The 25,803-nt window shown below is 41.2% G+C and overlaps 1 protein-coding gene across 3 annotated transcripts in view; it reads right to left on the bottom strand.

The window, feature by feature from the left end:
* nav2a (neuron navigator 2a) overlaps positions 1 to 25,803 on the bottom strand; it is a 101,556-nt gene that overhangs the window by 34,948 nt on the left and 40,805 nt on the right. For all 3 annotated transcript variants that reach the window (XM_085460698.1, XM_085460696.1, XM_085460691.1), the window contains exons 7-12: positions 25,408 to 25,541; positions 16,630 to 17,854; positions 14,509 to 14,618; positions 14,305 to 14,413; positions 13,201 to 13,623; positions 4,337 to 4,459 (exon numbers count right to left, since the gene is read on the bottom strand). In XM_085460698.1, coding sequence (XP_085316824.1) covers positions 4,337 to 4,459; positions 13,201 to 13,623; positions 14,305 to 14,413; positions 14,509 to 14,618; positions 16,630 to 17,854; positions 25,408 to 25,541 — 2,124 coding nt within the window. The remainder of the gene's footprint in view (positions 1 to 4,336; positions 4,460 to 13,200; positions 13,624 to 14,304; positions 14,414 to 14,508; positions 14,619 to 16,629; positions 17,855 to 25,407; positions 25,542 to 25,803) is intronic.

The following is a 25,803-nucleotide window of genomic DNA, read 5'->3' on the forward strand; positions in this document are numbered from 1 at the left end:
AAACGCATCATAATAATTTAAATATTGAATTAAACAAGACTTTGTTGCCTGTGGTTGCCAATTGTGAGGCAGTGGTTGCCTCACAATTGTGCTCAGCAGGCCAACAGGGAACCTGCTCAAACCCAGAGAGCTCTCATGTGTTCTCTCCAGTTACTCCAGCTTCCTCCCACACTTTCAAGACAAATATGAACTGCTGAGTTCTTCTGTGCTACCGCTGTAATAGATTGGTGACCTGTCCAGGGTGTGTCCTGCTTCTCACCCTGTGAGAGCTGACATGAGTTTCGGCCCCCAGGATAAACAATTAAGAGCAAATCAGAGGAGCTACCAGTGACCAGGTAGCTGCAGGTAGTCCATACTGACAGAAACTAGAACAGCAACATTTAACAACCGGGCTGGGTTACAGATGTTGAGAGATTGCACAATAGCTTAACAAGAGAAGGGATTTTACAGCTCTGGCAAGTTATCACAGTGGACTTACACAATTCACACTGCAGAGTGATGTTCCAGGAATGTGGGAATTCGCCAATCCAGTCCATCATAGTCTGTGCTAAAAATTAAACCAAGGCCTTCCTGTGTTTCTTTGCATTATTGAGCCCTATTGAAGCATTACTGCAATAAATGAGGAGTATTTAGATGTACTTCTAACAATGATCTGAATATCTTGAAAGGCATAAAGGCTTAGTCAAAGGTGGTAAGTTTATTTTAGTTTATTAGGGTAATGCAAAATACTTTACAAAGGAAACAAATCTACAATGAAAGGTAACAGACTGAGAAACAGCTTCTGAAACATGAGTGTAATCCTGCTCTTAAGAAGCATCACACAAAGCCTGTAAAACATACACAGACATTTAAAAAAAAAAAAAAACAAGCACTTTCTTTGTTCCTGTTCTTTATGTTACCTCGGGACTACAGTGTCTTTGTTGTTGGAATAGTCTATAATCCAAATTATATTTCATCACAAGACAACCCTGTTTGCTGTTCCCTGTAAGTACTTGTATCTATAACTCATATACACATACTCTCTGAAGTCTTTGGAAGTCTACCAAGTCTCTGATCTTGATTTAAAACCTTTTAGGAAAGGCGCTTATTGAAAGACACTCTGACAATGATGATCTGAGTGATCTGACCCAGCCACAAAACAGCACTTGTGCTTGTACTTACAAGCAATGTTTTAGTTTTTGACATACTTTGGTCTATTTCAATATAAATTCATTTTTCTCAGCTATCAAACAAATAATATATCAATAAAAATGGAGACTTTATGTATTATCGTGTCTGTTTTCCACGGCGATTTGTGTAGACACCATCAAGACAAACATAGAGCCTATTCGCAGAACCCTAAATCATTAACAGGATTCTGACTCCACATTAAACTGATTCGTGTGAAAACTGTCTCAAACTGAGTTATGTGTGGTGATCCTTTGTTTTTTTTTCTTTTTGTCACGTCCTCATTTGAGATAGAGTAATGATATCCCCAACGCCTGTATGCAGGAATCACAGGGTTAGTCTCTGTAACACTCACTGCTACAGCATTTTCACACCACAAAGACCTCATCCCTTTGTCTGCTTTAACAAAGAGAAGCCAAAGCAGAAGACAGGCCATTATGGATAGCTTCCTCTTTCTCCGGCCACACACACACACACACACACACACACACACGCACGCGCACACACACACACACACACACACACACACACACACACACGCGTGCGCACACACACACACACACACACTGACACACACACACACTTTCTAGCCTCTATTTTCTTTGTCTATACACTCAGGATAGCAGGCCCTGTTCTCCCATGAGTCATTTTGTTTCCATGTTCTCCTTTGCATACATCTGACAGTTGGTCAAACTAGTTTTTGCACTTCAAACAGCCAGACCACAACTGACGCTCTCATAATTACTTTGTGTGGTTTCCCTGTTGTCAGAATATGCTGTTCAATACCGTGTTTTCCAGCATCCTTCACTTCTTATTAGCCCGGCACTGGCCTGATCTGGAGGGTTTTAGCGCAGAAGCTTAAAGACGTTTGGAACGCTCTTAACTGTGAACCTCGGGCCTTTGAAGCTTGTGACCTCTTCGTTCTGGGGTCACAAGCATTTTGCCCCGGTGCCACAACAACACTAGACACCTACCCCCAGCCCGACTTCCTCTGGGAGGCTCGGCTGCATTGTAAACCAGAAAATGCATTAAAGGCAACTACAGCCTGGTGGCAACCATACCCAGTAAATAAATATAGATAAACATACCTCTAAGATCACATGTTCAACTGTGACACTCGCAAATAAACTGTACAAAGCACACACAGAGACAGTAAGGTGCTGGTTCTCCTCCACCAGCCCCAAATTGCACTGTTAACCCTCCTTTTGTGAATTAAACTGGCTTTATCTTATACAAGAGAAAACCAGTCACCCTTCTTTATCCTGCAGCTCCACTAGTTTCTGTTTATTATGCTAATATATTTCATGAGCTGCTTCTTCAGCTCTCTTAATTAATCTCAAAGTAAAAGTGGTAAGCACATTTATCAGGCAAAGCTTCAGGGGCGAGGAGGTGTGGGCGGGAGGAGTGCAGTCACCTCATCTCCTCTTGAAAGCCCATCTGAATTTTTCTCTAATCTTTTGAACCGAAAAATTAGGCTGGAAACATTAAAGCACAAAATCAAATGGAAACAAAAGGGAAACCCCCTGACTTATCTTTTTTATTGCCTTTAAGTTTCTTCTCATTGCTGCACTCTAATCAAAACAACTTAGAAGAGGAAAAATAAGAGGTGAGAGGAGAGATGGAGTAAAGAGAGAAGGAGGAGGATGATAGGGAGGGGACAGATGAAAGGTGAGAAGGAGGACAGTTTGTTTTAAGGCCCACCTGAGGGCTGGAGCAGTTTAATGTGAAGGACAGTGTATTTGTGTGTGTGTGTGTGTGTGTGTGTGTGTGTGTGTGTGTGTGTGTGTGTGTGTGTGTGTGTGTGTGTGTGTGTGTGTACAGAGTAAAAGGTAGCAAGGGGGCGAAGGTCAAAAGTCTGGCAGACAGGAAATTAGCCACACCTGAGGATTTATGGACAAAGACTACTTGAAACCCTCAAAGCAACACAACACAACACATCCACTTAAGAGTGAAGAAATTAAAAAGGTTTAAAAGCTTTTGTTTTCTACACTTCACCGAAGCACAAATATAGACATTTTCTTGACAAAGGGATACTGTTGAGAAGACCAATGCCGCATCTTAAGCTATAGTATAGTCCCCTTTGTCACACACGATTTATCCCTTACTCTCATTACCACCTTCATCCATTCTGCAGTTCATCTTCATAACAAGCTCATTCCATCCCCCCAACCTATTTCTCTTTCTTTCCACCACCCCCATCACTATCTGGTAACATGGTTTCAGCTCAGCCTTCATTCATTTCCTTCTGTCAACTTGCCAGAAAACAAAAATCCTTCTACGGCTCGATGACAGGACAAAGACGGCAATGTCTCACCAAATTACTTGCACTGAAACGAGACGCTTCAGAAAGTCCCGCAGATATAAAAATATTCAAGCGATATTCTCATTTTACTACATGTTGTGGCCCACATATCCCAATAACACAGAAACTTGCGTTTAGGATGAGTTTACGTACATTAGCGGTGTGGTGTCCGTAAAGCTCGCTGCATTATGTCCTGTGTAGTTGAACGAGTATAATCAAATCCACCCGAAAATGTGCATCGCTCTGTGTGTTTTTATTTATCATTGATATGGGTAAAAGCAGACATTTTCTAGTGGATACTGTAACTGTGCATTTGCTTTTCAGTCGTTCACTGAAATGCATGTGAAGAAGCGGAAACTAGGCCACCTTAACAAATGTTTAATCAGAGACTGATTTTTATGTATCCTTCACGGTTCGAGTGAATTTTTCGACCTGCATGTGTAAAAACACCTTGTTTAGCCCATGGTCAAGAAGTTTCGCAATTTCATTCAGACGCACTGTTTTTGTGCCACACCTCAGGATGACCTCATTGAATATTTCCCTGTCCCAGAACAACACAATATCTCTACATGCCACCTTCACTTGCAGGATAATAAATTTACATTTTCTACAGTGACAGCAGGAAACAAGCAAAAAGCATTGCAACCAGAGACATGAGCCAAGTGACCGGCTAGTTATATTTATGTGTCTTTCATTCAGACAAACACATCAAGCTCAGTGCATTCGATAGTAGGTGTATAAAGGCCTCCTGAGAAATGGAGCCTATAGATTGGAAACTCAGTTGAACTGATCACTTAAAGATATTAAGCTGCAACACAGCTTAAGAGAAGTTTAAGAGAAGAAGCAGGTAAGATATTTCAGACCTACCTGTCAGCATCTCCCTGTCCCGATGACGCGTTTCGATGGAGCGTCTCTCGAACGGCAGCCATGCTGTCGGGAAGGCGGTTAAGGCGCCGAGTGTACAATCCCAAACCTCCATCAGTCATGTAGCTGCAAGAGACAACCAAAACGTATTAGAAATAAGTAACTCTGACATATATAATTACAGACCTCAAAGAGGATGATTTGAGGTTGCGCCACTTTGTTTGAGATAATGGGACGACTTAACAGACACTTGTCTTCTTGCTGGGGCTGCTTTTGTTATAAATGTCTTATTGAGCAGGAAGCCACATCCATGTAGTTCTCTGGCTGAGGTGAAGCTCTCATCAGTCAGGCTTAAATAGAGCAAAAACCTCCCACATCAACACTGGAGACAGCAAACTAACTAAGGACACATTTCTCTCATGTGGCTAGTGTTCAACAACAGTGGCCTTTAAAAGAAAAAACTGCTTAGAAGACAGTTTGCTCTCTATGTCTACAGGAAGCACATTGCAATTCATCACCAATACTGAGACCATCAGTGCACCAGACTGGAATATTATGATTGACTGAGTAACTAAGCATTAGAAGAAGCTAAAAATACTTGTACTGTATTTATATGTGCAGGCTAAGTAGGGCATTCACTTCATTTTGTAACGGAAAATTATATTTGAAAGGACTCAATTTATTGCTTGCTGGCCTCGGAGGCTCAGTGAGCAGCAGTTACAGCCTGTGGCTAACGCTGAGGCCATGAGCACTTACATAAACATTCCCATTCAAACTAAAACAACACTAACTAATTCCCCAAATATTTACCTGTGGAGGAGCTTCCTAATGGAACTAAATATTGACTCCTTTAACCCGGGTGTAATTTAATGAGATGTTTGCTGGTTTAACGTTGAAGTTTTGATGATTCTGTGTATGCAGTGATGTGAGTAGAGAAAGAAGCCTAGCAAAAGCGCGACCACTAAAACAGTTATGCGTTATCTCAATGTAGATCTCGGTGAGAGGAAACCCTGCACGCACAGACAAACGCGCATTTGTACCTAAATGTGTATACAGTATACACACAGTACAGTGTTTCGTACAGACAGAGCTTCTTTGTATGTGACTCAAATGGAATCAGCACGAAAGCAGATTCTGTGTGCTGTATCCCAGCAGCATGAAAATGTAACTGTGTCTAAGTAACCAACCTGAAAAGTATCAAATGTTATACTTTCTTAACCAGAAGAGAGAATTATACAAGCTTTTTTAAAAGTTGTCTGGTAGTAATGTATTATGAATTGCCAAGTGATAAAACTAAACTAAATATGCACTAATTCAATGTATTTAACACTCAAGGCACTTCATATTGTACATTAATACAGAGAAAACCAACAATCAGACGACACCGCCTACAAGCAAGAATTTGGTAACAGTGGAAAGGAAAAACCCCTTCTAACAGGAAGACACCCCTACAAGAACCAGACCCAGGGAAGGGCAGCCGGCAGTGGCGTAGCGGGGGGGTGGCTTACTGGGCTTAAGCCCGGGGTGTTTTTTCAGAAGCCCGGGGTCTTTTGTAGTGTAATTTTTTCATAGTTAGATGCCTGGCTGACAACTGTATAAAGCAAAAAACTACACACAATATTCGAAGCACATAGTGCACACTGTGGGAATTTACGACTGTGCGTAAATCCCCCCTAATATTGGTATGATCCGAGCTCAGGCACTAAGCGGGGCGGGGCAGGTGCTGCCTACGAGTGCGCTGTTGGAGAAACGGAGCTAGGCAGACAGAGGAGAACTGAAGTTTGACCAGGTACCAAAGCAAATCATTCGTACTGTACAAATAATGTAAATATGACGATGTATCACGAAAGATTGATATCAAACTGATCACTTGACCCATATTACGTTACTTGCTCTTCAAGTGAATCAAGAAATGGCGAAATGAAAAGCCGAACAACAACAATGCTGTTTCTTTAGAGAGTCTTAGCTTACATGTGTGTTTATGTCATATTTTCAGTTGTTACCCTCCACGGCTAAATAAATCGGTTTCAGTAATGCACTGATATACAAGAATGGACATAAGGAGCTTCTTTCAAAGAAAAAACTCAGGTAGTATTTTATATATTATGCTTTGTATGTTGTTCAGTATATTTCTATGCAAAACAAGAGGAACTTCAATACACAGCAGTACATTCACAGTTGAAACCAGATATTTACATACACTTTATGGAAAACACAAGAACATTTTTTTTACTGTATAACATCAATTTAGAGTAAACTTGTTTTGTTTTGGATAAATAAATATTGAAATATCTTTTGAATTAGTTAAATGTTAGAATAAAGAGAGACAGAGCTGTCTATTTTTTATCACTTTCATCAAATTTAGGAGTACATATACACTAAGTTTATTGTTAATTAATAAGAAACTCCAGACGATTCCATTCTGAGCTGAAGAAGCTTCTGATAGGTTAGTAGAGTCCATGTGAGTAAATTGGTGGCACACCTGTGGATGCATATAAGGCAAAACACGGAGCCTGTTTCTTTAAAAAGGGAAAATCCAGAGATGTCAACCAAAACACCAGAAAAAGAATCGTGGAGCTCCATAAGTGTGGCTCAATTTTGAATACAATTTGGTGCCATTTGCAATTAAGAAATACAGATAGTTTCTCTCTTTACTCTTAAAGTTAACAAATATGTTTTTTATATTTATCAATCTAAAAAAATAAACATTTAGTCTAATTTGATGTTACAATTAAAAAAGTGTTTGTGTTTTGATCTGAAGAGTGTGTAAATATCTGTATATTTGATGATTGTCAGCACAAAGAGGGAGAGAGAGGAACAGAGAGGGAGAGAGAGGAGAATGAGGACAGGACAGAGATGGAACAAGAGCAGGTGAGACACACATGTTAGTCAAATGGTCGTTTGCCAAAAGTATCACCGTATCATAGGTCCTCATGTATCTCGTACCTAGTGTTTCTTTTTAGGTTTGCTATTTTTCAAATTCTATATTTATTAAGTTATGCAGGCTTGTTTGCACAACAAGGCTAAATAATTATAGAAACTTTTCTCAATCTAAATAGTGGACTTTGGTAGAATTAAAAAAAAACAAGTGTAGTGCAGGTCTATGATGATTTTTAGTTCTACTATCATCTAGTTCTGATTCTGGTTCTGTCTTGGTTAAATCCTAAGTAATCCTGATTTTGAACTGTTATAGTCCTGTTTTAATTCTGGATCAGTTCTGGGTCTGGTTGAATTGGGGTTTAGTCCTCGTGTGTTGATACAGCCCTGATTTTGTTCTGCCTTGCTGCTTAATTAAAAAACTAGTTTAAGGTGACCTGCATATGTGATATATATTTTTCCCTATATGAAGTCATTCTTTTTTGAACAAAACTCAAAACAGAGCCAATTAATCTTTCAGTCATTTCTAACCCCCCCCCCCCCCCCCCCCCCCAAAAAAAAAAAAAAATCCCACATGCATACCACCCTTTAGGGCTAAGCCCCGGGTGTTTCAAATGTCTGGCTCCGCCTCTGGCGGCCGGCATCTGCAGGCATTGGTTGGAAGGATTGCACTGATATGGACAATGTATCTTTATAGACCAAGTGTTTATCAGTTATTACTTTAATAGCATTTAGTATTTGTCTACAATTTGTTTTTGTACTGCAATGTCATATTATCTTAGTAATGAATCAAATCACACATATCATAAATGTTAAGGAAAACTGTTCATGCTCCATGTGTATAAAAGAAAAAAAAATATTGGCCTATATATCAGATTTTGTAACCATGAAACACTGGTATTGGTAAATCCCGTGCCTTTTGAGCTATAATGCAGTGATATGCAGCAGTAGCCTTCAGGTTTGAGAAATAAAGCTAACTCAGAAAGTCCAAAAACTGCATTTCCTTCAAGAGCCACTCTAAGCAGGCCACAAATGTCAATCAGTCCTCAAGGATGCCAAATGTCAACATGTCCAGCTAAACAGCATTAAAAGGCTGCCTGGTTAAAAAACAAAAACATACATAAAGTATTCACAGAGAACATACCAGTATTATATTATTGGATATAAACTGGATAGTAGATCAGTGCGTGAGCAGGCAACTACATGCTGCATAGCTAGAACACAGCGGCCAAGGTTTGAATCCCACCTGTGGCCCTTTGCTGCATGTCTTCCTCTCTCTTTCACTCTGATTTTCAGTCCATCTGTACTTACTATCCAATCCACTACTTAGGCTTAAAGTTGGGTGTTCGACTGCTTTAACTGACAGGTGTGCCAAAAGGGAGCTGTTGGCTGCTAGGTCTAACCTCTTCTAATTTCTGTTGGTTTTTAATAACAGCTGACAAATAAAACGGAAACGGTCTGTTGTGTGGAAAAGATTATCCAAGATGTAGAATTGTAGTATTTTCCTAGTCTTTAAATTAGTGTTAATTAGCAGTTTCACCCACACAAATCCTCCTGCTGCTTGGTAACAAGACTTGCTACCCATAATTCATAAATTAGCGCTTCATCCCTTTGTCCAGATGCACTAACCCTGGATAAAAAAAAAAAACAACAACAACAACATGGTAATGGCCCATATGCTGATGCTACTGATTTAAAATCATCTGGTGCCTATCAACATTTTGAGCAATAAATAAATAAAACTGTCAACATTAAACCAAATGACCCATGGACTACTAAATATCAAACAAATTAATGGGATATGTTTAAGAATAAAAAAAAAAAATCATAGAGACAACATAGCCCAGATATGATTTGAGTGCAATTGATTTTCATAACAACAAAAGACACAGACACTGAAGGTACTGGGATTCTCTTTTGACAAAGGACCAACTTGGATGGGGGGATTTGCTGCCCTTTATGGGAAGCATCCGTCATCACAACACAAAGTCACCTTGACGGTGACACACACAACCACTCACATACATAAGCAAAACTCCTGATTGACAAGTTACTCCTTGACACTAATAACTAACTGAGGGCCTCTCCTCTTGTTTCAGACGCCTGTTAACCTGTAACCCTCTGCAGCAGGAGAAACGTGTCCAAACAAGACACTTTATGGGCTGACACTGAACAGCCAGGTACAGTTTACACAGTCAAGCAACTAACAGAAAGAGAGAGTCGTGGGTAAATGACATTGCAGATATATTTGACTCACTAACAATGCATGCACTATGGTACAGACAGGAGTTAACTCCCATATTGTCACACTACGGAAAAAACAAACAAACAAACAGGAGTTACAGCTCCTACTCCACTCAGACATACCTGTCTGCCTTGAACATGGTTAAACAGTTAGTCCGAAGAAAAATAAACAAGTCCAGGTGTGTGTTGATCTTTGCTGATGAAAATCTCCAAAGAAATGTCAACTGTCTTTTACTGTCTGGCTTCTTCTGTCTGCTGTTACTAAGTCTGGTCCTGTGCGTGTGTGAGATCTGCTGTGATATCACCAGGTGAAAACCTGTTTGGTGATATCAGAGATAAATGCAAAGCACCCAGCAACTCTCCATGTATATACTAAGGTGCAGCCTGACTGTTTGGTAGTGTGTCCTGCTCTGTGAAAACTCAGTGTTGATATGCAGTCTCGCTCCCCTGCTCCACATGTTTTTCTCTCCTGAATGGAGGTTGGGTCTGTCTGTAAAGGTTGGAGGAGGGAGAGGAGGGAAGAATTGGAGTGGGGGGAGTGGTATATCAGCCACATAGCCCTGAGCCAAGGAGACAGATCCCCACATTTCCATGAGCAGAGATAGCGAAAGGGAAAAAAAGAGAAGGGGGTGGGGGTGATTGGTGACTGATAAAAACCCCCCACTGTAAATAGTAAAAGTGGTGCCGTCAGTCACACTGCCTGTCTACTAGGATTGAGTGTATGCTAAATAAATTACCTGTTATGTCTCAAGACGTTTCTAAGCAATCAAGAATGTAGATTCCTTAGACATTTCTAGAGCTGCAACTTGTTTTCATTGTTGACTTACCTCCCAACATTATCGCAATATTTTTTCCATAAAATGTAAAACAGCAAGAAAAAAAAATACCTGAGGCTTTGAAAACAGATAAAAAGACAAATACAGTTACTGGACCCCAGTAAATATAATGTGGAGGTTGATGTCTTTTAAATAATTATTTTTTATATTTGGCTATAAATTGTTTTACTGTTATGGCTATTTACCACTGATTGCTCTTGACCACCAAGAGAGCCTTTGGCAACAGTGGGAAGGAAGAACTCCCTTTTAACCGGCAGAGACTTCTAGCAGAATTAGGGGCTGACCCAAATATTTGTATGTTTGTGGGGACTTATTGATATAATAAATTCAAGGTGACTTTCACTGTGCTTACTTAGCAAATGTCCAGATTAGCATTAGCTCACCTGCTCTGGCTCACTTCATGTGTTTTGTGTTCATTAGCAGGGACACGTGTTCAGTGAAGGTATCCCTTTCAAAGCAGGAATGTTATTGGTGTCCCAAAAACTAACTGGCCTGCATGTGAGACGTGGACAGCTCTAAAGAGCAGCTGCAGAATATTATACTGGTTCATACTCCCCCAACACTACAAATGTTTTAATTAAAAGCGCAAGAGAAAATTAAAACATGTTATAAATTATTATATATTGCTATTTAACAGCTATTTTATGCTACTAAATATTGTTACAGGCGTTAAAGAATTAGTTCAAGTAATGTTTCTAACTGTTTTGGTTGCAGAAGTAGAAATTGTATCAGAGTTGTTCATAGCTATGAACATCTCACTTTATAGAATTAATTAGGGGCAACTTTACAGAGAGATCTTTGTGGATTGTTCACTCTTACAGGGACAAATAATATTTTCACCATGAAGGCCACAAATTAAATTCCATAAGCCTTAATGACATTGTGTTGGAAGCCAGGAGCTCAGAGAAATATCAACCCCAAGAGTCTGCGTGCCATACAGATAAGAGAGGGAAAAAAGCACCTTTTGTAATTCGTGTGATTTCAGATTTAATTAACATTTAAGAGGTAACAAAGACTTGAGGTGTGAGAGTTTACTGGTCTAATCCAAAAGCCAGCTCCTCCTCTCTGGGTAAACATACCACTTTTGTGCAGAAGAACCTGTTATTTTGTGGACGCTAACATGCTTGGAATGGAGCTAATCGTTAAATAGCCTGATGATGTCGAGAATAATGGTTAACCCAGAGGAAGACTGCCCACACACCCACATGGCTGTACCTACACAGTTCCTTTCTTACACACACACACACACACACACACACACACACACACACACACACACACACACACACACAGCAATCCCCCCCACCCCCTTCGCCCCAACACAAAGAATATAATCTAGTCTAGTCAGCATGTTCCCATTTGAATAAAAGCTCATTTTGCCAGCCATCCGTCACATCATCCATAGAGATCAGACAGCTGAGACCAAATACACACCACAAGCATGTTTTTCACACAGACAAAAAGGCACCATTTAAACATCAAATCCAGCTCAATTTACTCTCTACATAATCTGTTTGATCCAATCTAGCTTGCAAATGACAAAAAGGTTTTTGAAATGATGGATATATGATCATTTACCAGTCTAAATAAAAAAGCACCAGCTTCTAAAACGTGAGGATGATGTTGATTTCCTTTGTTTAAAGACTAAACTGATGAATCAGTTTGTCCAAAAAAAGTATAATTTATTAATTATAAATATAAACGTGGCATATGATTTTTGTCTTATTCATAGTTCTTACCGATATAAAGTGTTTTGAATAAGATAATGTCTCGGCTCACATGTACACGTCACTCGTCTGTCCAGGTGTGGCTGTGGCCTGGCTTGGTTTGCTTAGTCACAGATTCAGATATATCAAGTAGTTCAACAGTACTTTGCTCTCTGGCTTTCTAAAGGTGCCTCGGGGCTGGTGACTATGGTGATCCAGATCTATGCAGGCTAGATGAAGTAATTTCCACACAGCTTTTAAGAGGCATGTTTTTTTTTGTTTGTTTTGTTTTTTAAATCACCTTCACTGCTTTTATGAAATCTCATTCATATTAACATTACACAGAATTTGAACAAATACCCTGATCTCTTGTTTTCCAACTTTCTATTCCATCTGAAGATGATTTGGTGCCTTTTATGGCTTCATCTGATAATAATGATGACAACAGTACTTTAAATTGTGTGCCAGCCAAGGTATGCAAGGGGCCTGCTACAACATGGTCACTGGCTTTCAAAGAGAAAAATAACCAGGTTATCAGGACAACAGCATCGAAACACTGAAAGACTGCAAACTTGTGGGATTTTCACTGTACAGAATAAATGATACTTGTGCTATAGAGACCATCTGTCAGCTGGGTTGCACATATACAGTCAAGAAACACTACTGCCCTCCTGTGGTAAGCCTACATTAAAGACAAGTTTCTCATTGTTGAGAGACCAAACTGTCACATCTCAGCCATAAAAGTCATATTATATAAGCATGGCATCCATTTTCATATGTTTTTTTATGTTTGAGCACATCAGAGTTATTAGAATATTTACCAGTAATCTTTTGGGGTTGGGAAATATTGCAAATATGTTTTTGTCACATAAATACTGCGCTTACCCAGATTCACTGTAACTCAACTTTTTGTGAACTGTAATGCAGTATTAGTAAATGCTGCAAAATCTTTCCAACAGGTTTTCACGTTTTTCCTGTTTAATCCAACAACAATACAGAAACAAAAGATGATGCATGGACAATGACAGAACAGAGAAATGCTGAAAATCCTCCCGGTGAAGATGTTAGAACCAGTGAAAGTTCCCTAGATACTCTTGTTAACCAAGAGTATCTATACTATACTACTTTTTGCCAGTAATGGATTTATTGGCAAAAAGTTTCTGTATTGATAACACATGTGTCTGATTAAAAAAGACTCACTTACCCACTGGTCACATCATCAGTGCGCACAGCATTCTTGCTCAGCACATCTCCATCGCTCATGTATCCCGTGACTTCCATTGGGATTCCATCAAGGTCGACGTCTTCCCCGGCTCTGTCTCCCAGGTCCACGCTGCACAGGGCTCCTCCCCTGCCAGCCAGCTGTCGCCGCAGGTTCCCGGGGTAAAGGTAGCGTCCTCCCTGGCCACCAACCACACGGCCACCGTAACCATTCCCCATAGAGGGGGCATCACCCGCCTGAAGACGAGGGCTAGACTGGCCCAGTCGCCACGAGGATAGTGAGGGGCGGGAAGATGTAAGGCTGAGGATGCTTCGACTGCCTCCGCTATTGCTGCTGCCACTGCCTGTGCCGCCACCGCCGCTGATATCTGTGGTAATGCTGCTGTCAAAGGTGGTTTCCAAGGTGCTGAGCGGAATACAATGAAGGCAAGACAAGTTGAGAGCACACATTAATGTTTTCTGATAACATTTCATTCAAAAATGTGCCTTTTGAAGCAGTAAGCAAGTGGCCAATCACTACACCAAATGTCAAGAATTCTTTTCCTAGGATCTGGAAATATGGAACAGAGAGAAGCACTGGAGAAAAAAAAAAGCATCAAATTGCACAATTTCATTTATGAACAACAGATTTATTGACCTTAGAGCAGAGTATAAACTATGTAGACAGTTGGGTCAGCACTGACACATAACACCAGAGCACAGGTCACAACTCTGTAGGAGGGAACGTGATTAGAGCTAAGCCAGAAGCATCAAAGACATGCCCAACGATCAAAGTAAAAGATCCCTAAAAAGAAGGATAAGACTGCTATAAGAAAAAAAGGAGGTAATACCTGTTAAACACAGACAGACACAGTCTACTGACCACAAGACTGATTCAAATCCACCAAAAAAATGAGTGTGATTTAGATGATTTACCACTCAACCATAACAGCATTGTTTCAGTTGCTGTTCAGATAGTAAGTGTTTGTTCACATATAAACTTCCCTCCAAGCACTGTTTTCCTAACAAGCTCAGTGAAAAATGAATTGCTCAATATCAAGAAAAACACTATGTGGGATGAGCCAGAGCGCAGTGCCAATCACTGTACCTGTGTGAGACCTGAGTTCCTCGGAGGCTTGACATGGTCTCCTCTAAGTTTTGCCGCAGGTCAGCTATGTTTTTGACAGTACGCAACCGCCTGGTCTCTGGGTCTTCACCTGACCAGCACAATAAAAAAAAACAAAAAAAATTTTAAGAACATATTTTCTCTATGCTGAACCAGAAAGATTACATATTTCCATTGATCGCCGACCTGAAAGGTCCTCGATGGATGTCTGGCTGGTCTTGGTGAAGGAAATGTCTCCACCTCTGCCTCCTGAATCGGTCTCAGTAGTCACTGTTCCCTCGCTGTCTGTTTGGGATCTGGAAAATTAATTGTGCAACAGATCAAATCGATTCTGAATTATTGTGCACTTAGTGGGAACCTAATATTGAGCAAATTGTCACGAAAGAGGGATAAACCCGATTAAGATTTAAATCTGCTGTGTTTCAAGTCTTGTGACTGTAGTCCAAAATGAATGCCTGCTAATCCCCACACACCAGAAAAGTTTGCCTTTGAAGGATAAATCGATACAGCTGAACCACTGGTAGTGTTTTGAAATGATGACATTCGAAAGCTTCGCTCATATTCAGCCTGCGGTCTTTGCCCGATTCCAGACTTTGTCCTTGTTGACTACTCGCTCTGTGTACCAGACAATGAAAACCACTGACTGCTTCAGACTCACACTGTTGTACAGAGAATGGCAGCATGGAAACTCGACCTTCTGACTAACCAACCTAATACAGGGTTAAACTTTAGCTTATTTCCATATCTTTTCCTTGAACTAATTTCTACCAGTGTGCTTTGTTTTAAGTTAATGGTCATCAGCATTGATCGTATGTTTTTAATCCTTCTAATTTACTTTCAAACATAATCTTTCTGACAGGTGGAGGCGGTATAATCCTGCTTGTAATGGTACCTGACAGCAAAAGAGGAAGTTTCAAAGTGCTGATAATGGAGGCATTTTTTTGGCGGTGGGGTTGTTAACTATGGGTCAGAATGTACACAGGGAGAAAGGGCAGCAGCACAGGAAACATCAGGAAGTTAATGAGTGGTTGTTAGAAAAGACTTATTGAGCGCATGAGGGACCTCCTTCCTTATCACACTGCGACCAGGACAGAGGTCAGGGGCGCACAACATCTACACATATTTGCCCAGATGCACGTGTACAAACAGGCAGGCAAAATATGAGAACCTGAACATATTAAAGATTACTGTTTAACAATTTAGAGATGGACAAATATTCAAAGAAAACTTTGAAAAACTTTGTATTTGGTGAAAAAAAAACAACAACAATCCAATTTTATTTATATAGCACCAAATCACAACGAGAATTGCCTGAATAAAGTAAGGGCCCTACGATAATACAAAAAACCCCCCCAACAATCAGATGACCGCCTGTGAACTAGCATTTGTTAACAGTGAGAAGGACATCTCCCTTTTAACAGAAAGAAACCTCCAGGAGAACCAGGCTCCGGGAGGGGTTTCCATCTGCCACGACCAATTGGGGTGAAGGGATGGCAGGCAGGACATAGTACACACACGCTGTCCAGTTAAGAGTTTGGTTTCAAGCCCCCCTGCAAATATGTTACACATAAAACTGAGCAGGGCTAAGTAAACATCACTCTGAGAACCTACATGTGAATGCTAGAGTGGTGGAGAGGTTCAAACAGCATGTGTAATACAGGACAGCACTTTCTGTCGGGGGGGAAGATTGGAAAGTTTGCAGCTTAAATGGATCGCCAAATTGTGAAGGCGTATCTGGTACACGATGTAATCAAAGTGAGGCATGTTAGAGTGTATGACGCAATGCAACTCAAGCTGCCTGTCTGAACTAGCTTGCAGGCTACACTCCATTTTTTTATAATCTTACACAGCCCTGGAAACATAGAGCCAGGTTATACACCGATTCATATTCATTCAAACATGTGGAATAAGTTCACATATATGATCACATATACAACAGAATGAATATGCAACATACTGTATGAGCAGTGTTTTAATACTATTGTTTTATAAGGCCTAACTTCATTTTGTTTCTTTTTACTTTTCTAACAGTGTAACATATATATATACACACACACTTATTTATTTTAATATATATATATATATATATATATATATATATATATATATATATATATATATATATATATATATATATATATATATATATATGAGAGAGAGAGAGAGAGATATTTTTTTATATATAGTGTTTGACTATAAATTATCATTACTTGCTTTCATTATTGCATGTAGGTGATATAGGCAGGTGAAACTGAGATTCACTACCACATACTTTAGACAAGATACTCCAAGAAAGTGCAATCTTACCTGTACATGAAAGGTGCAACAGTGGCTGTGTTGGGGTGGCTATGGTGCTGTTGCGTCTGAGGTAGCTGCACGCTGACCGTGTTGCTGGCTGTGCTCTGGGTAGTGCCACCACCTGCCACAGGGGCGGTGCTGGTCTTTCCTTCTGTGGAGGCCAGGCTGGAGGTAGAGCTGGAGTGCCTGCTGTCCCTGTCTCTGTCCAGGGGGCCACGGTGCATGGCGAGACCCCCTCCTAACCGCATGCTCCGAGGCCTCTCCCCTGCTTCCTTCACTGAAGAAGCTTTACCACCAGCTCCTGTGGGTTTGCCTCCTGGCTTTGGTATTCCGCTTTGTGCAGGGGTGGAACTCTCTTTTTTGGCCAATTTACCTCCCTTGGGAATGAAACTGGCAATTTTAGAGGTTCTTTTATTTGTGTCAGCATCCAGAGCAACAGGTACTACTTCTTCCTTGTGCTCATCTCCCCTCAGCTCTGTTTTATCAGGGACGGAGGTGCGCTTCGCTACCTCCTTCCCTTTCTCCTTCCCCTTTTCCTTATCTTTTTCAGGTCCTTTGACTGAGCCTTTCTTGGTAGTCAAAGCTCTGCTGAAAGTTCGCTGGGCAATGCCCCTCAGAGCTATTTTGGGGCTGCTTGCGGTGGTAGAAACCGTAGTTCCCGAAGAGGGAGCCGCTCCACAAGAATTCCCATTGCTGGTTCCGTTGAGTCCCGGCCGAACATTGCCATCATTCTCCTCTAAGGGGTCGGTGTTGGAGCCTGTCTCAGCTCTCTCCACCTGCCCCGCTCCAAGCTGCCTGGTTGGTGCAGCATTATCAGTCTGGGGCCCTACCCCATTGGAGGAAGAGATGGAGGACGACTTGGAGCCTCCTTTACTGTTGAAGAGTTTAAGCTTCTCCAGCATTGACTTTTGAGTTACTACCTTAGGAGGAGCTTCATTTGTCAGAGCAGTCTTACAGGAAGTGTCCTTCTCCTGCTTGACAGACTGCATGGCAGATGAGGGGGGGCTCGTCGAGGCGGAGGAATTAGAAGAGGTGTGCTTGGAGCTTGCTGACTTGCCCCTCCAGGGCTTGCTGTTGGGCTGGGGAATAGCTGTGGAAGAGGAGGATGAGGACAAGGGAGGAATCAGGGTAGAGGTAGTGGCAGGGATGCTGGTGGAGGAGCTGACAGACACTGCAGATGATGGAGCAAGCTCAGTCATCACCAAAGGTTGTGAGGTCAGGCCCTCTGAGGAATCTGTACCAGAAAAGAGACAATTTATTAAACAATAAAGAAGGGAGTTAAAGCTTAGATACTAAATTCAGGCAGACGAAGAATCTGAAGGACACAAGGAAAAACAGAAGCTTCTTTGACCCCACACAGAGTTACCTTATAAGCCCTGAAGGTGGCCTGTGTTGATATAACCAAACATGCCATTACTTTTCTCTGGACTAACCACCAAAACTGTTAAAAACCCCTTAGCACTAACAACGAGAGGAGCCCATCACAAACTGTTTATAAAAACAATGAGGGCCATACTCAAGTGCTTTTAAGTCTCGCCAAGAAGGCCTAGTCAAGAAGCAGTGCTGCTGCACTTATAAGGCATGGACTTATATGGACTTATTTTGGTCACGGTCCCTCTGCTTAACAAAGAAAACACTGTCTAGTTACACCACTCCCCTGTATATTAAACTGAGAAACAAGACGAAAAAATATGGTTTGAATTAGAAATGAACAGAACAGAAAGTACTTTTTTTACAAACATGTTCCTGCTACAGATTCATCATTCATTAAGGAGTTGTCTGAGAAAATCTGCAGCACGTGACTCTCAACAAGCAAACTTACCAAGAGCTGGAGAAGCAACGCAAGAGCTGAAAAGGTAGTCACTGCCCATATAAAAATAAACAAAAAAAACCCCCAAGTATTCTGAGTGCTGCTCAAGATCTCAGTGTGTACGCACAGCAGGGCTACTAACAGCATGGAGCTCAGACCAGCAACATTTGAATATTCAAACACCAACGGCCAGCGAGAGAGGGAGAGAGAGGGCCAGTGCAGGGAGCACTGGGTGCAATGAATCATCGCACTTTAGCTGTAACACACTCCGCTTACTTCTTAGACACAAACACAAAAAGTGACACATTAATTCAAAGATAGTGCAGCTGCTCTGTTGTCCTTCTTCATCTACAAACCCCTAAAACCTCCTGAGTTTACTTTTTATTACAAGTGTTTTTCATTAGACGAGACAAGAGAAAACACATTTCAAACTCCAAATGCATGCCAGTACATTTTTTTTCTATTCAGAGGAAGAATTACACATGAAAATCAATACAGATAACTTGGTATTCTGATCAATTCACACAGGTATGTTAACTCACTTACTACATAAGTTATTCTTATGGTCTCATTATGTCAGAATTTATTAAACACTAGTCCTGTGTGATGATTTCATTTTATAGCACCTTTCATGCCCTAAATGCAAATAGGCGGCCACTCACTGCTTCTTCTTTCTACCCCTATTTAGCATTTAGTGAGAGCAGTCTGAAACAATGCAGCCATTAGGAAGTGATTAGGGCCCAATTAGATGTGCTAGTAGTTAGCAATCAGCAAAGTGGGTCAGGTTGCTAATAGCTGGCTTCCAATTGGTAGCGGCTGAATGAGAGGGGGACCTGCTATGATTACAGGGACTGCAAAGAGAATGAAGGGGATTGACACTGCAGGTTTGAGATGAGTGGGGCTTTGATATCGGCCAGCAGGAGGGTCGGTACTGTCCAAGAATGGGGTCAGCTCGGATTTTTGTTGGGAAAAAAAAAAAAAGAAAAAAAAAGAAAGGAAAGGCTCTGGACAACGGGTCAGCTGATCACTGACAAGATTGGACCCAGTGACCGGGGCTTACACGCTCCAGTTAGGTTGTCAGGGGTGAATCTTCAACGGGTTGGGTCAGACGTGACACTAGCGTGATGAACTTAGACACTGTTGCAACACAATCTCAACTTAAAAGAAGCTTGGGACCCAATTCCTGGAAAGGCTGTTGAAATTAAAAACCTAAATCAGTCACACGCAAAATAAATACTAGTGAAAGAATAAAGAGTATGAATAAAAATCAAAACTGCCACTTGTATACTTAATGAAGTGACCACAAGAGGGTGTAAAGACCTCATCCTCTGTCACACCTACACAGCTTTCCATTAATCTAGAAATGTCTGCAAATGTCAGCTTCATGTGTAAGCGAACGCTGATGACTTTTGTGTTCTGTATGCATCACTTTCAATTGGTCCAAATCTGAACCAATCATGATAAATTAACAGGCAGACGTGCAAATTATGTTGTTCTCATGTAGCAGTGGAGTTTTTGCACTTGAGGAAGCAGTTTCACCTCAAAAATAATCACATAATTGTTTTAACGTGGGCCACTGACCCTATGACCCCTGTGTAGCCTCCGGCCAAGTCCAGGAATTAAATCTTCTCATTGCCGTTCCTTTACTGTTCTGGCTGAGCTGACTACTTGAGGAAACATGTTGAAAGAATTTGAGTACTCATGGCTTAACTGCTTAATTACTGCAAGCATTGGTGGTTAAAATAAAAAGCAGAAAATGACAGAAGAGCACAGCCCAAAGGGACAAGGATCACAGACCACCCTCCTACTTCCTGTCTGCCAAAAAAATCTGCCTCGGTCTCTACAAGTCTGTTTCTGTGTCAGCATCTTGATTACATCAAATAATTTCGGGAATGAGCTGAAATGGTAATTTTCAAATTCAGTTTTTATTTCATGGAGTGCCACACTCATGTCTGTGTGTGTATATATTAGAATTCAATTTACCTGCCTCAAGGTGCGTTATATTGTAAGGCAAGGCAAGTTTATTTATATAGCAAAATTCCACAGCAAGGTGATTCAAAGTGCTTTACAGAGACATTAAAAAACAAAAACAAATAAAAAGCATGATTTAAAATGCATGCGCAGTACCTTTGTTTTCATACACACTTGGCGGAAAAAGCATGGCGGCGACGGAGAATGAGAAGGGCGAAAGCGGATCGTTGTATGAAACAGATTAACTAGAATTGGTTTGTCAAAATGGTGCAACTTCAGTGGTGTGGAACTGGTTTGGCTTTCGTCCATCAGATACACACCAAAGCACATTTTTTGGTAGAGCAAGCAAGCAGGCCGTTTTTATTACCATTATTACCGAACTGATTTTATGTGGTACACGGCACTCAAAAATCTGTCAAAAAATCTTTTAGTACGACTTTGCTAAAGTACGAAAGCCACACCGCTTGATGGATTGTCGGAGCATTACGGCTACCGTAGTCAGGAGTCTCACGGCGTGATACGTACTGTGCTACATTGTGTATGTATAATTTGCATTTGCACTGTAAAAATTTTATATAACTTTAATGCACATAAAAAACAGCTGCTTGTTTAAGTGAAAATACATTGATGGGGTTTTTTGCACTAATAAAGTTGTGGAGTTGTAAAGTGTTTTGTCTCGCGTCAATTATATTGTCAGTTACATTGTTATCGGAAATTTTCAAATATATATCGTGATAAATATTTTTGGCCATATTGCCCTGACCTAGTAAAGACCCTACAATAATCCAGAGAAGCCCCAACAATCAGATGAGCCCCAGGCAGGCCCCTAGGAGCAAGCACTTGAGCCACCTGATCTAGCTGTGTTCTGCTAAGCATCTATAAACAGTGAAATCACTGAGCCTATGACAATGCACAGTCCGCATGGATGTAAGATAGATTTCATGCACAAAATTTATAAAAGTGTACATCAGCTAACAATGTTTAGACATCACAAACCCTCCTTGCTCCTTGCGGTTGCCCTGATAACAAGACATTAAGCTCTCAATCGGTCAACAACCATATTGCTGACCTGAAAATGTCACACTTATGCACAAGTTACCCTCACATGTAGCCAGAGTAAAACCATCTTTGTGCTGAACCAAACCTGCGGTGTCAGTTCTCCCTGACTGGTTAGATTTATTCAATGCACTGACACCTTCAGAGACATTTAATATGTAAAAATCTGGCACAGTTTGAGGCTGAAGGTGTTTGGCTGCTCATCGTGTTCACATTTGAGAAGCCTGCTCTCTCTTGCTCCTCAGTCATTGTGCTCAAAAAAGTGAGAGCGACAGCTGGCTTTTGTGTGGTGACTGAAACTTTTTAAAGTTTCTCCACATGAATACACTCAAACAGTGATGCTACAGCTCATCAGCAGGCTATTCATTCAGCAGAGGCACCAGCCACATATACAACACACAATCCAAGAGACACATGGGCAACAGAAACACACACATACAGAAACACACAACCATAGGTGTCCCACACTCTTTCTGTCTCTCTGCTATGTGTCACTCGGCGAACACCCAGACACTGTCACCTTATATTAAGGCACTTGTGTTTACTTATTGTACAGCCATCCAGTAACATTATTCTATTTTGGCATCAGAGCCTTTGACACAGACCAGATCTGGCCTCTGAAAAGAAGCTGCAGGTGTTTCTGTAACTATCTGAACCTCGAGGAGCAACGTCTTACAATAAGCACAAATAACTTCATGTGTAGTATACTTACTAGCAGCTTTTAGTTCAATGACCAATTGGTAAGAAGAAGAAGGGTAATCTACATCAATTTCACATTAAAGGAGCAAGAAATTGGCTTATTAAACAGTAGGAAAACCCTTTGCTTTCTGCGCTATTGAAAAGAAATACATTTTAGGCAGCAACAATCAAAGATTCAATGCAAAACTCAAATTCTTCCTCTGTAACTCTAGCCTATTAGATGTAATCGACAAGTGAAAGATGACAAACCTCACTGGTGCTGCAGACATCCAGGACATCAGAGAAAGAAGTAGAGGAGAGGAAGAGATGGATGAGAGATCAGGGAAGAGTTCTAAACCATGGCCACAGATCTAGAGTGGGTAGGAGGGGAGGAGGAGTGTGGTGGGTCCTCCAGCAGGAGGAGGGGCTTAGCAACAACAGGCCAAGAGGAACCTGGAAGGGGGTTGACCAGTATTTCTCATGCTACCTGCTGACAATCATATGGCCTGCTGCCCCAAACACACAAACCTAGAAAGGCATGCAAGCTCGTGCTTTTTCTGGTTTCAGTGCACATTTATTTCACCCAGAGTATGCTGCAAATAGCTTATATCTGGCATCAGCCGACGCATCTATGCTTCAGACTCAGAGCTTCATATATCAGCTGTCAGGATACCAGCTGAGCATTAAGAGCCAATTGTTTTCATGCAAATTATCACAGCTACTTCACACATCTTGCAGTTACTTTCAAGTCAATGCTGTGTGCTAACGTAGCTCCCCCCGATCATCCTGACCTCCCTGTATCTGATGATTTTTATAAAATCTAATCTTCACGTGCTTTTTCATTAGCTGGATTGTGCCTTCTAGCAGAATTGCAGTTGGTGCTCAAGTCCCTTTGAAGATGCCTAAAAAAATGACACTCTTTCCACCAAATCCAACTATTTGGAAATACTTCCAATAAAGTCATTGACAAATGTGTCTACTGGAAATCTCACTCTGAGCACTAATAGGATTTCATGTTATGAAGTGTATTTAATCAACAAATTTAAGGACATTTCCCCAAAATTCTGTTGGGTTTTTTTTCCAAATCATGGTGATTTTACACTCACACAAACCGACAAATCTCCCTGCAGTCTACACTAATAAACTCACTCATCTCGAATGGAGCCGAGCATCAGAATAAATGCCCCACAGTGCTTCTCACAGCGTTGGTCCCAGTTAATTTGTGACTGTTTAAACAGACAACAGTCCCTCTCCAGCTCCCTCTCTCTCTCTCACACACACACTTTTTTTTCTCCCCTTACTCTTCTGCCCTGTCTTTCTCTGGGCAGTCAGAATTCTCTGTCTAATGCAGGGTAATGAGTTTAGACTGTGAACACTAACAAAGTCTATATAAAGCTCTGGCCCATTGAGTGGTGACAGAAACTATTTCCACACTGGTCTAACCAAACGTACTGCCAAACACCCAGAGTTTGTAAGCTTCAGAACAGTGTAGAGCGGTTAAACTGGGTCAGAGCACCGTGGAAGAATATGGTGTGAATACAGTTCTGACTCCAAAGGAAAATTATCACAGTGAACAGCTTTGTTCTTGGATCTACTAAACTCCCACACTGCTTGTACTTTCCCACCTTGTTTGAATTACAGTGTTCAACATAACCACTTAATCTTAAAGGAATCAGGTGGGAGGAGGTATTCCAGGTGTCCAGAGATCTTCATGTCCATCCATATTCTTCACAGTAGCACTCCATGCAATGCTGAGAGGATCTGATTGGGGGCATTGTCCACTGTTTCTCTTTCTCACATAAAGCAGACAAAAGAAGATAGTCCCCATCAAATGGCGTCCCACTAGTGGAAACACTCCATCTGGATTAGGCAAGAGCGTAGGCCTCATGAGTGGAGGACACATGACACTGTTTTGCCTAGAATACCTGCACTGTTCTTCAGACCTTCATACATTAAATGTGTCCCGAAAAACACATTTTTGGATGTTATCGTGTAGCAAACATACACCTCACATGTGTTATGATTTTGTAAAAAAAAAACAAAAAAAAAAGTAAAAAAAAAAAAACAAACAAACAAAAACCAAAAACACACTGAAAAAATTGAAGTTGACATAAAGTGATGATGAGCTGGTCCTGATGTTCCTAAATAAGAAAAGGCACAATGATTTACGAAGAGCAACTGAACTTTGTTTGCCAACGTTCTCATTCAGAACTTTATTTCTCTAAAATAATACTTGGATCCATCCCTTCAGGCAACTCTTTTTAGCTCAGTGCTGCAGCTGTTTGAGGGGGGGGGGGTTAGGTGCCAGAGCCCAACTGTGATAGGACAAAAGCCGAGGCACACCCTGACTGGGTCGCCAGTCTATCGCAGGGCCATCACAAAGAGACAGACAACTATTCACACTGTTACATTCACAGCGTCTGCGACTGTGGGAGGAATCCAGAGAACCCACACAGAACCCACACAGTCACAGGGAACATGTAACCTCCACACCACCCAGCTGACTGGTCCATTCAAAGCCAGGACCTTCTTGTGCTGAGGCGAACACCTCTCGCAAGTCCTAAAGGGTTCACTGTGCTGTTGCACTTGAGTTGTGCAGGTTGGAAAAAGGTAGAGAGCAGTGCTCTAAATGGTCCACACTTTGAGTGACCTTTCCATTTGTGAGGATGAATACAGTCTGTGCAAATGGAGGTCACAATGACATTTAACTCATATTACATGAAACCACACATTAAGAGTAATGGGACAGAGTTTCAAAGACACGTTTCCTTAAAGACACTGCACAGGTCAGCCTGAGATTCAAGCAAACTGAGAACAACCTCCACCTCCTTTAAAAATGCAACATTAATGTTCAGAATGATTCCAAAGGTGGTGAGCATGTAGTCATTATGTGATTCTGGATTTTATGCTCATCAGTTCTTTGTTGCTCTTCTCTTTAAAAGACACAGTTGTTTCTGTGCTGCACTGCGTGCTGAGGGCCAAGCATTACTGGCATGGTTTTTAATCCTCTATTAGCCTCAAAGCAGCACAGCTAACTTGCATTTTCCCCACAAAAACAAAAAAGCACCCAAAGGATTCACCATAAAATCATCCTAAACACAGCATTAAGACTTTTTACAGCTGCAAGGCTACTGCCTGTCCTCTAATTTTACTTTCGCTTCCTCTAAACTTGCACACATGTCATGATGACATGCTAACGGGATTTGCCAACATCCAAGATTCAACCTGAAGATGTCAGTGTGCACCCATTTGTATCTGTATCTCTGGCTTACCTTTGTTCAGGTGTGAGTTGGCTTTGGTTTTGTCACTGAAGCCCTGGCTCCGTCTGTTCCCAGCAGCACTGACCGACCCTCTCGGTGGGATGTCACTGCCAGCAGTGGACACCCTTGTTGTGGGGCCAGGAAGTCTGATGAATAGATAGAAGAAAAAAGGAAGAAAGCAAGGGAGAAAAAAGAGGGAATAAACAGGCCAAAAAAGTTAGCTGCTTTATGACAAACACGAGTTTATGAATCTAAAGCAGTTTTATTTTCCCCCACACATTACAGAGACACATTAGGTCACTGCAAGCCTATAACACAAGCACAACAGACTGTAAACTAAGATGGGAGGGTATAACATAATTAGATTTATTAGACCAAGCATTTTATGTGATTTAACCAAACACATTA

Source organism: Copadichromis virginalis, linkage group LG1, assembly GCF_057382275.1.
Source record: "Copadichromis virginalis isolate Kocher_CV1m ecotype Utaka linkage group LG1, C_Virginalis_male_GT1.1, whole genome shotgun sequence".
NCBI lineage: Eukaryota > Metazoa > Chordata > Actinopteri > Cichliformes > Cichlidae > Copadichromis > Copadichromis virginalis.